Source organism: Fukomys damarensis, unplaced genomic scaffold (assembly GCF_012274545.1).
Source record: "Fukomys damarensis isolate Sample0158 unplaced genomic scaffold, DMR_v1.0_HiC HiC_scaffold_33, whole genome shotgun sequence".
Taxonomy (NCBI): domain Eukaryota; kingdom Metazoa; phylum Chordata; class Mammalia; order Rodentia; family Bathyergidae; genus Fukomys; species Fukomys damarensis.
The window spans coordinates 51,810,599-51,822,770 of NW_022900945.1; the positions used below are offsets into that span (position 1 = coordinate 51,810,599).

The following is a 12,172-nucleotide window of genomic DNA, read 5'->3' on the forward strand; positions in this document are numbered from 1 at the left end:
CAGCGCTTGTGCAAACCGGGAAGATGGCGGCCGGCGGCGGCGGAGGCAGCAGTAAGGCCTCCTCCTCGTCGGCCTCTTCGGCGGGGGCTCTGGAGTCCTCGCTGGATCGAAAGTTCCAGTCGGTAACCAACACGATGGAATCCATTCAAGGCCTGTCGTCCTGGTGTATAGAGAACAAGAAACACCACAGCACCATCGTCTACCACTGGATGAAGTGGCTGCGGAGATGTGAGTGTCGGGGACACGGGCAGGGGAGGCTGGGGACATGGACGGAAACGCGGCCCCTACACACGGGAGGCCCGGCTCTCGGCTCGGCCAGTTCGCGCCGGAGCTGGGCCCCGAGGGCTCCCGGAGCCCGACTCCATTCCCAGCCCGGTGGCGCCGAACTGCTCGTTTCTTGGCAGTTTTAGGCAAGAGTTGGTCTGACCTTGGGCTGTTGGGCCCTGGTCCACCAGGATTTCCACGTTTCATTTCCGAGCCCTCTAAGCTGAGTTACTGATTTTATTGAACCTTCATGGCCATTGCCGCGTCCGTTGATTTCTTCTAGGCCTTGACGTGTTAACGATTTCTGGTTTTCCTGATGGTGGACAAGCTGTGGTTTAAGCAGTCGTTTAAGTCCGCCTGCCTCACCGGAATAGGTTGGACTGTTGTGTATTTGTCGCCGACCTGAAACTTGTGATGTGGCTTCAGAAGACCCAGGTGTGGACTAATGTCCCTAAAACTTGTGATGTGTTATAAAGGATTTGTCGGGATGAGCGTTACGAAGCAACGTGAGCTCCACATAGATCTGAGTTTCCCTTTGCCTGTGTCGGCTGCAATAAAGTACAGACTTCTTGGTTCCGACCAGAAACATTAATCTGGAATGTTGTGCTGTGATCCTCAATTAATACCTGAACGCATAAAACGTATCTGCCTACTTTTTAATCAGCAAAAATACGTTTTTACAGAATTAAGTTGAGTTTCATAGGTAACCAAAATGGGAAATGTGTTTTTTCAGCTGTGTAATACTTTTTCTAATGTTGTTGCTTTTTTTTTTTTCTTTACCTGTTGGGGGTTCCCTCCCACTTTGTTGCTTTACTACAGAAAGGAAGTCTACTAAAACATGGATCGTTGCAAAAAATTTGAAATCTTTTTATTACTTATTTATTTCTATGGGTTTTTTTTTGAGGCAGGGTCTTATAATGTAGGCCGGGTTGGCCCTGATCCTCCTGCCTCTGCCTCCTGAGTGCTGGGAGTGCTGGGATCACTGACACGTGCCACCATGCCCAGCTAAGATTTCAAATCTTACAAGAGGAAAGGTGGAGAGGTCTACAGTTGTTCTTGGTGAAGTAGACGAGGGTTAGCCTTAACTGCATATACTGTATATCTCTTTGACTTTTGATTTAGTCAACCAGTTACTATTCCTGTTCTGTCATTGCCTCTGTAGTGTTTTGATTTGTGTTTACCTTTTAGGAAATAGATGGATAAAGCTTGCAAGACTGTAGAACCAAAGCTTCAAACCATCTGTTAAACTTACTGTTTTTTTTTGTTTGTTTTGATTTGTTTTTGTTGTTGTTGTTTTTGAGGGTCTCACTATGTAGTTGAGACTGGAAGTCACTGTGTAGCCCAGGCTGGTCTCGAACTTGCAGTGATCCTCCTGCCTCAGCCTCCCGAGAGTGCTGGGATTATAGGTGTGTCACCACACCGGGCTAAAATTTACTGTTGAAGAGATGTTATGTTGTTCTTTGAATAATAATGCAAAGAAATTAGTGGAGAAAACATAAGATTAGGTAATTTGTTTACCAATGGCAGATCAAATAGTTGTTTCTTGCCAAAAGGGAAAAATTAGAACTTGTATTATAAATATGCTCAAAGTCACCATCAAAGATTCTCATCTGCTATCCATCCTCCTATTTCATTATATTTTATGATATAATTCACTAGATTTAAAAAAAACCATTAGATTATAAATGAGGAAATTAAGGTTTAGAAATGCCAAAGTTGCTGCCCAGCTTGGTGGCACACACCTGTAATCCCAGCCCTCTAGGAGGCTGAGGCAGGAAGATCACAAGTTCAACCCTAGCCTGGGCAATATAGTGACTGAGACCCTATATAAAATTTTTTTAAAAGGCTGCGGATGTAGTTTAGTGTGAATGCTCTGGATTCAATCATTGGTCTACCAAAGGAAAGAAAGAAAAATAGAAATGTCAAGTTGCTAAAGATTACTCAGTAAAATGGTATAGTTAAGATTTGGCTTTATCATTAACTTTGTAAAATAATGGTTAATGTGCTGGCACACCACTGGTAGCAAGCAGTGCTAATGAGAGAGTGAGGATATATTCTCTACCCTATCTTACAAGATTCTTACTGAATTATGCAAACATTTTACATTTCCTACCTTTGGGCTCTGGTGTCTTCTCCCTCTAGCCTCAAATGGAGAATTGAGCCCAGGTTCTTGTATGTGCTAGGCAAGTGCTCCACTACTGAGCTCCATGTTACCCCACCCCTTTTTAAATTTACAAGTTAGAGACCAGGTCTTGTTAAATTACCTCAGCTTGCCGCAGGCTGCTCTTGAATTCAAGGTTCTCCTGCCTCAACCTCCTGAGTGCCACCTGCTTGGCTTGGGGGCTCTAGGGCTTTAACTCTGGTTACATCATTGGCAAGAATAGGTCATGCCCCAACCCTGCCTTGTGGGATCATAAATGATGATTACTGTATTTTTTTTTCTAACCAGCAATAATGAGCCTCTGTTGTTAATACAGTGCCTAAATGTATTTCTTTGGTTGATATTAAAAGAGTGGAAAAAGTTATTATTCCAGGAGGGCAATACTTCATTTGAAGTATTTTCTATATAATTTATATAATTTGCTTTGGGCTTTTTAAAATCTGATATTGTTTTCTACTGTAGTGAAATGGAATTTAACTTTCAAAAATGGTTAATAATTTGTAATCATTTTGTGCTTTCATTTAATGAACATTATCTATTTTGCAAATAAAACCTTTGGAGAGAAATACTCAACTGAGTGGTGAAGGGTAGAATGAAAATAGCATATCTGTTGAGCCTCATTTTCATTTAATTTTATAGTTCTTTACAATTAGACCTATTTGTTTGCTTTTTTTGGGTGGGTGTTACCAGCGGTTGGACTAAGGACCTTGCACTTGCAAGGCAGGCGTGGTGCCACTGAGCTAAATCCCCAACCCCCACTTTGATTTTTTGAGACAGGGTCTCGCTATGTAGTTCAGGATGGCTTTGAACTCACTATGTAGCCAAGACTGTCCTCAAACTCGCAGGATCCTCCTGCCTCTCAGCCTTCCAAGTGCTGGGATCACAGGCGTGCGTCGCCACGCCCAGCCCTGCTTCGCTGCTTTAAAACTCTCCAGTGATATTGGATGCAACAGGTTCTGTGCTTATTTTACTGTGGTCTGCCAGAACCTGTGCCATCTGATTTGTTTGCTTCTCAGACTCCTTCAAATCCTGTCCTCTTCTCAGCCTTTAGATCTAGTAATTATCTTTTTTTTTTTTTTCAATTGGTACAGGGGTCAAACTCGGGACCTTACACTTGCCAGGTAGGCAGCAGCACCACTAAGCTAGATCCTGGCTCCTGTCTAACCTTAGATATTACCTCCACAGGAAACCTTCCGTATTCATCTTCACTTACTGTCATATTATTCTGTTTTCTGTACATGAAATTATCTTATTTGTTACTGTGTTTATTTTCCTCCATAAGATGGCAGAGCTGTCTTGTTTGATGCTGTAACCCAAAGCAACTAGAACAATGCCTAGCATACAGCAAGCAATCAGTAAATATTTGCCAACATGATGTTGTGAAATAATCAAAAAATTGGAGAATGGAATTGTTTTTATCAGATGGAAACATTTATAATTTAATAGAAGATAGCACAGGAATGGTTGTCTTTGGATATAGGATGTGGCTCTTATGTGGACTTGATGTAAAGCTTGAACTGATTTTTTGTTTGTTTGTTTTGTTTTGCTTTGTTTTGTTTTTTAGGTACAGGGGATCAAACTCGGGCCCTTGTGCTTGTGAGGCAGGCGCCAGAACCGCTGAGCTAAATCCCCAGCCCTGTAAATCTTTTTTTGTTTTGTTTTGTTTTGTTTTTTGTTTTTTGAAACAGGGTCTCACTATGTAGTTCAGACTGCTCTGGAACTCACTCTGTAGCCCAGGCTGATCTCGAACTCAGCAATCCTGCCTCAGCCTCCCAAGTGCTGAGATTACAGGCATGTGCCACCACGCCCAACCTGATTTTCATTTTTATACTTAATTTTTCTCTCCCATTTTCCCCCTTCCATTTTTAATGGGAGAATTGGTGTGGAACAGTTAAAAAACAACAACACAGGCTTTAGAATTAGACCTAGGTTTGGTCAGGAATTTAGCTCAGTGGTGCTGCTTCCTGCCTCACAAGCACAAGGTCTGGAGTTCAATCCTGGGTACCAAAACAAACAAACAAACAAACAAATAGAATTAAACCTAGATTTAGATCCTAACCCCATTACTTAATCACTGTGGGCCTTAGTTTTTCATCTATAAGCAGACATAATGATTGCTTATGGGATCTGGAAAAATACAGATGTAAGAAGATAGTACATATGTTTTATTTTATTTTATTTTATTTTTTGGTACCAGGGGTCAAGCTCGGGACCTTGCTCTTGCAAAGCAGGCAGCAGAACCACTGAGCTAAATCCCCGATCCTCGTTACATGTATTTTAGCACTGGAGCTAGCACATAGGAAATATTAAAATTATTGCTTATGTGGGTACAGATGTAAGATCCTGAGTATTTAAAATAAGTATAGCAGGGCCAGGTATTTAGCTCAGTGGTGGTGCCGCCTGCCTAGCAAGTGCAAGGTCCTGAGTTCGATCCCCTGTACCAAAAAACAACAACAAAAAAGTATAGCAGAACTTTGTTTTGGCTATAGGTGGAAATTACAGTCCTAATCCGCGGAAGACCAGTTAATTAGCCTCTCTGTAGGAGTACTCTGAAGAACTAGAAGAACAAAATAGCAGATGCTATGTTCATGATACCTCTATTTAGTCTTATTTTTTGTGAACCCATCGAGTCTATGTACTGAGCTACATTCCTAATACCCCCTCCCCTTAGATTATTTTGACTCAGAGTCTTAATAATCACTAATTGCCTAGGCTAGTCTTGAATTTACAGTTCTCCTGCCTCAGCCTCCTAGAGTGCTGGAATTAACAAAACCATGCCCAGGAATTTAGTCTTATTTCTGACTATTGAATAGTTGATCTGTTTAAGAAAGCAATGTGAGAATTTAAAGGAGTTTTGCAGGAAAAGTAGGATAATTAATTGCTCATTAATTGTAGAACACAAAATGTTAAGATTTCCTTTAAACTATTTTTGATATAAATTTATGTATAAAAATAGAAAAGTAATGATATTCACTCTGTCTGTTCATCAACTTCAGTTAATTATCAACTTAATGGTCGACTGACCATTTTCAACTCTCCCTTTTATCCCCTCTCTTCATTACTTTGGAGCAAATCACAAAAGAAACAGACTAGGAAAAAAAATCTCTTCATACAGGATTTATATGTTGCAGAGATTTACAAAATGCAGTTATCATTTCTGATTTATGGAAATAACTTCCTTGTTTGGATCTCAGGATCCTTAAGTGGATCCTTAAGAGCTGGTAATAGTTTTATAGCTAACTTTTGTTGAGTGCTTACTATATGACAAGCACTGTCCTAAGCATTTACAAGTATTAATTCACTCAGCCCTCACTACTTTAAGAGTGAATATTATTATGATGCCTCTTTTTATGACAAGACAGGCTCTGAGAGGCTAAGTAACTTGCTGGTGGTTACAGAGCCCATAACTAGTGAAGGGAGGATTTCAACTCAGGCATTAGTGTGCACTCTTAGCCATTTTATTATGCAGCCTTTCATATTCATTTAATATTTTCTATGATGCAGACAGTTTGCTTATTTATTCAGGCTTAGGCCATTTAGATTAACTAGGATGTGGAAATTGTACTTATTTTAATTTTTTAAAAATTTAAATTGAAGCTGGGCGTGGTGGCACATGCCTGTAATCCCAGCACTCGGGAGGCTGAGGCAGGAGGATCGCTGTGAGTTGGAGACCAGCCTGGGCTACATAGTGAGTTCCAGGACAGTCTCAAATACATAGTGAGAGACCCTGTCTCAAAAAAAAAAAAAAATTAAACTGACACATAAAAATCATATATTTGTTGGCTACCATGTGATGTGTAGCTACATGAATATATATAGTGTTCAAATCAGGGTGAACATAACTGTCTCAAGTATTTATGTTTTTGTGGTGAATGTTGAGGTTTTAAATCTTGTGTTTTGTTTTTTCCCACTTGGTAGAACTGTTACCTTGTACGGATTTGATATTCTGATGATAAACTTTTATTTGCTTTTGTTTAATAAAAAAGGGGAAACAAGGTAGACGTATGTAAGCTGTCTACTGTGTTAGAACCCTGTCTAGACTAGGGACACAGCTCAGGGTAGAATGTTCGCTAAGGATGTACAGTGCCCTGGGTTCAGTCCTGGAATCTCAAGAAGCAAAACAACAAAAATTTACTTAAATGTGAGATTCTTTTAGATTAAACAATAACAGGAAGTTTTGGTGGCAGAACATTTGGAGTGCACCCTGGTTGGTGGACTGTTCAGTCTGCTGTCATATGTTTTGTGGAATTGGGGTGCCGGGGGTGGGCCCCATGCCTTTGTGCTGGTGCTCTTCGATGGAGCTGCACGACCAGGCTACTGTCTGGTCTTTTTTTGTTTTTGTTTTTTAGTACCTGGGATTGAACTCAGGGTCTTGTACTTGCTAGGCAGGCCACTGAGCTAAACTCCTGCTCCCTATCTGGTCTTTTGATATTTCACTCTTCTGAGAGCCTGAGACCATTTTCTGCAGGTCTTTCCTTTGAAATGTAGTCCTTCCTTGAAGTATTAACTTTTTTGTAATTTTATCTTTTGTAGCAGATGTGTAGACTAGACTTGTAGAGTATAACAGTCTCCCATGGGCATAAAGGCATGTGCGTGTGTGTGTGTGTGCGTGCGTGTGTGTGTGTTAGGAATTTTTTGTTTTTGTTTTTTGTGTCTCACTATGTAATTTGGGCCAGCCTTGAATTCACTATGTGGCCCAGGCTGGCCTCTAACTCACACCGATCCTTCTGCCTTAGCCTCACAAGTGCTGGGATTACAGACAGGCGTGCACTATTATTCCCAGATGTGAGTTAGGATTAGGGGCTATGTGTGTTAGGTTTTTGTTTTGGGGGTTTTTTGAAACATAAATCTCTGTGTCGTTAAGGTTGGCCTTGAACTCGTGACAGTCCTCCATCAGCCTCCCAAGTGCTGGGGTCATGTTAATGCGCCACCACACTTGGCGTGTGTTTGGTTTTTGAGTCAGGGTTTTTCTGTATAGCCTAGGCGGGCCTTAAACTGTGGTCTTCCTGCCTCAGCTTCGGAGTTCTGGGATTATAGGTCTGGTCACCATGCCCAGCAGCATAAAACTTCAATCATGAATCATGTATACAAATGAGCAACATGTGGACTAGATTCAGATTCTGACCTTGAGTTCTAAGATATTTGATTTAAAATTCCTAGTTTAGGGCCGGGGATTTAGCTCAGTGGTTCTGGTGCCTGCCTTGCAAGCGTAAAGACTGGCATTCGATCCCTGGTACCAAAAAAAAGCTGTCTTCAAAAATCCCTAGTTTACGTTCAATACTTTCAGTAAATACTTACTTTTAATTTTAAATGTTTAAAGATTTTTAATTCACAGCAATGCCTGTACAATACCTCAGTTCACAAACTAAATTCTTTTTTTTTTTTTTGTATCAGGGATCAAACTCAGGACCTTGCACTTGCGAGGCAGCTGCAGTGCCACTAAGCTAAAGCCCCATCATGAACTTAATTTTTTCATGATTCTGGTCACTGAATTCATTCCATGATTGTAGTTGCAACCAAATTGCAGTCATGGATTAGATAGTAAAGGAAAACTTCACTGAGAAGGTGACTTTTGGATAGGAAGGTGAGATATTACCCAAGATAGATATGAGGGGTCCAAGAATGTTCGAGCCAGTGGCATTCATGGTGGCCACATAGTGAGTTCAAGGCCAGCCTGGACTCTGTCTCAAAAAAAGTGGAATTTAACAGAACTTGCTGGTCAACTGCATGTTGAGGATGAGTTTAGAAGATGAGTCCTGGGGTCTGTCTTGGTGGCAGGGAATTTTGGAGATGACGAGAGCAGGTTCCAGTATTATGGAGCTGGAATATCGTACGGCATCTTGAGAACTGCTTTTTTTGATTGGGGGTGGGGTGGGGAAGGTACCGGGGATCGAACTCGGGTCCTTGAGCTTGCGAGGCAGGCGGCAGAACCACTGAGCTAAATCCCCGGCCCTGAGAAGTGTTGTTTAGTAGCAGGTTAAGCTGGTAGTGCTCATGATCTTCGTTCTGGCTGGTACTTACTGGCAGTTGTGCACTTGATGCTGTGCTAGGCTTTTGCATGTCTGTGTCACATAGTGTGGCCAACCCCCGTGAAGGGATAGGTACTATTACTATCCTGTTGTATAAAAAGAGGAAAGCAATGTTTTTGAAAGGGTCATTCAGATGGACATTGGGCTGACCTTTGAAACTGACCAACTGAAGGAATATGCTTTGAACCACTGATTTTATTTGGGAATTGTTCGCACGCAGCCATAATTAGTGGACAAGCGCTTCAATCTATGCAGTGTGCTAAAAGAGAAGAGAACAGGGCCAGTGAAGGTGTATCAGGGTTAGTGCATGTACAGGGGACCTCAGGAAGGGAGCAGATTGGAACAGAGTGGTTTCTCAGAAACTGAGGGAAGAGCAAGTTTGCCAGAGGGAAGGACCATGATCTTTCTGGGCTGAAGGGTGAATGGAAGGACTTCTGGTTTTGATAATCTGATAGGCTAGACATTTCGAGGGATTTTTCTACTAAAACTGCAACTGTATCCTGCAAAAATTCCAGCAAGTATAATTTTATATAAATGGTTTACTTTAGTCTCAGATTTACAGGAAAGTTGCAAAGATAGATACTACTGAGGAGTCTTACATAGCCTATCAGTTTCCTCTATTACTAGCATCTTACCTTAGTAATTTAGGTATATTTGTTAGAACCAACAAACCAGCTAGTAATATGCAATTATTAAGTCATACTTAATGAATTTCTTTAGTGTTTGCCTAATGCCTTTTTCTTTCCTTCTTTCTTTCTTTCTTTTTTTGTTTATTTGGTTTTGTTTTTAAGACAGGCTCTCGCTTTGTAGTTCAGGCTGCCCTGAGCTCACTGTGTAGCCTAGGCTGGCCTTGAACTCTGCCTCTGCCTCCCAAGTGCTGGGATTACAGGTGTGGGCCACCATGTCCAGCCCTAATGCCTTTTTGTTTCCCAAGATCCCATTCAGAATTCCTATATTACCTTAAATTGTCATTTCTCTTTAGGCTGTTCTAGACTTTGACAGTTTTGGGGAACTTATTAGGTATTCTATACAGTGCTGTCATCCCCACACACACACCCCATTTCTTTTGAGATAGGATCTTGCTGTGCAGTTCAGGCTGGCCTTGGACTCACTATGTAGCCCAGGCTGGCCTCCACCTCATGGTGATCTCCCTGCCTTAACCTCCCAAATGCTGGGATTAGAGGCGTGTGCCGCTTTTTTAAATGATTACTTGGTTGACAGATTCTTGGAAGACCATATCATATCAAGAATATTCTATCAGCATGATCTTAGCACTGATGATGCTAACCTTGATCATCTAGCCAAGGTAGTTTTTGTTAGGTTTCTTTACAGTAAAATTACTCTTCTTTTGTCCTTTCAACACGTTGTTTTGAGGGAAGTCTGCATTGTCCACACTTAAGGGGTGGGGAGTTAACGCTTCACCTCCTTGAAGGGAAAGTACCTATGTAAATTATTTAGAATTCTTCCAAGTGAAACTTTACACATACTTTGCAGTGAATTACTGGGTAGGCTAAATAAATTGGGAACTTTCAAGAGTCAGTTCACTCAAAAAGTGAAGAGTCATCTGGGCGTGGTGGTGCACACCTGTAATCCCAGCACTTGGGAGGCTGAGACAGGAGGATCGCTATGAGTTTGAGACCATCCTGGGCTACACAGTGAATTCCAGGGCAGTCTGAACTGCATGGTGAGACCCTGTCTCAAAAAACAAACAAAGAAACAAACAAAAAAAGTGAAGAGTGGTCCGAAACAGGGCATGAGTGACCTTGTGAGCAAAGAGAAAGATGAAGTTTTCCTGTGGGCAAATGCCTACATTAGCACTCAGGAGACTAAGCCTTGGGCGCCAGACAGGTGGAAGAGCCCTCTGAGAAGGATGCTAAATTAGACCAAGACCAGTACCTCCTCTGACTGTGTGCTGGATGTAAGTACAAGTATTTCTGAGAGAAAGCTGTCTCTGATTGGCCCTCAGAATTCCCACAGGTGAAATTCAACAAAATATAAGTTCATAATAAAAGAATTACCAAACACAAGGAAATAAACTGTGAGTTTTTATAGAAACAAACGCACTAAAACTTAAACCATTTAAGCAATATAAATAATTGTGTATAAAATGTTAAAATTAATAAAAGATGGAATTTAAGCTGGGCCTGGTGGCGCACACCTGTAATCCCAGCACTTGGGAGGCTGAGGCAGGAGGATTCCTGAGTTGGAGACCAACCTGGGCTACATAGTGAGTTCCAGGTCAGTCTGAACCACATAGTGAGACCCTCTCCCCCACAAAAAAAAAAAAAAAAAAAACCAAAACCAAAAAACAAACCTTAAAAAAAGTTCATAGGGAGGCTATAATGAGTCTAAGGTATATAATTATTTAAAGTCCCACAAGGAAAGAAGGGCAAAATGGCAGTATTTGAAGGAATAAAGGCTGAGAATTTGAAAATTAATATAAACATAAGATATATAAAGTATACCTATATATAAAAAGATATCTGAAAAAAATAAAAATAAAAAGATACCTGGGGCCAGGGATTTAGCTCAGTGGTGCTGCTGTCTGCCTCACAAGTGCAAGGTCCCGAGTTCAATCTCCAGTACCAAAAAAAAAAAAATACCTGCACCTACCTTGTAGTTAAACTGGAGAATGTCATAGACAAAGATAAGCTCTTAAAAAGCAGTCAGAGAACCTAATGTTGTGGTGCAAACCTGTAATCTCAGCTCTGGGAAAGCTGAGGCCGAGGATTGCCGAGAGTTCAGGCCAGCCTGGGCTACATAGTGAGTTCAAGGAGAGTTAGTTTAGGCTACATAGCGAGACCCTGCCTGTCTCAACCCCTGCCCAGCCAAAAAATAGTCAGAAGGAACAGATACATAGCTTTCGTTTCTCTCTCTCTTTTTTTTTTTGAGACAGGGTCTTGTTATGTAGTTCAGGCTGCCTTTAAACTCTGGCTGACCTCAGACTTGCTGTGATCCTTCTGCCTCTGCCTTAGCCTCCCCAGTTCTGGGTTTACAGCATGCACCACCACACCAGCAGATATGTAACTGAAAGAAGTGACTGATGACAAAAATTGAAGTCCGGGAGCAATGGAATAAAATATTTAAAGTACAGAATGAAAACAGTTATCTAAATTTGTCAATCAAAAACTTTTATTTTTGCAAAAACTACTCTTTAAGAACAAGTGCAAAATGAAGATAGTTCCAGAAGACAAAAACTGGATACTGACAGATGTTCACTTAATGATCTTCAAAAGGATATATACTTCCTGAAAAGGAAAATAGTCCTAGAAGATCTAAATGAACATTGTGTGCATAAAATGTTTAAGGGCTGGGATGTAAATTAGTGGTAGAGCACTTGCTTCATGTATTGAAGGTCCAGGTTCAATCCCCCAGCTCCACACAACAAAAAATAATAATAATGTTTAATTAGCAGAATTTTTTTAAAAAGGGCAAAACTAGATAAATGACTGACTGGCATGACTATAACTTGAATTGAAAATTTTGAGATTCTTATTTAGGAAGGAGAAGGTGTTTAAGATATTATTTAAATGTTGGGTTACAGTAGTACATGCCTATAGTTCCTAAGTACTTAGGAAGTAGATTGCGAGGCAGTAAGCGGAGCCACTGAGCTAACTCCCTGGCCCAAACCAGGAATTTTTAAGGTTAGCCTGTATAGTAATAAAAGAGCTTGTCTCAAAGTGGGGGGAAAAAAGAAATTTAAGACTTTATTATATAT

General features: G+C 40.9%; 1 protein-coding gene across 3 annotated transcripts in view; it reads left to right on the plus strand.

Moving 5' to 3' along the window:
• Positions 1 to 6: 6 nt before the first annotated feature.
• The window catches only part of Rprd2 (regulation of nuclear pre-mRNA domain containing 2), a 92,550-nt gene continuing 80,384 nt past the window's right edge, over positions 7 to 12,172 (plus strand). For all 3 annotated transcript variants that reach the window (XM_010616398.1, XM_010616399.1, XM_010616400.2), the window contains exon 1: positions 7 to 228. In XM_010616398.1, the coding sequence (XP_010614700.1) occupies positions 24 to 228 (205 nt within the window). In that variant the 5' untranslated portion in view covers positions 7 to 23. The remainder of the gene's footprint in view (positions 229 to 12,172) is intronic.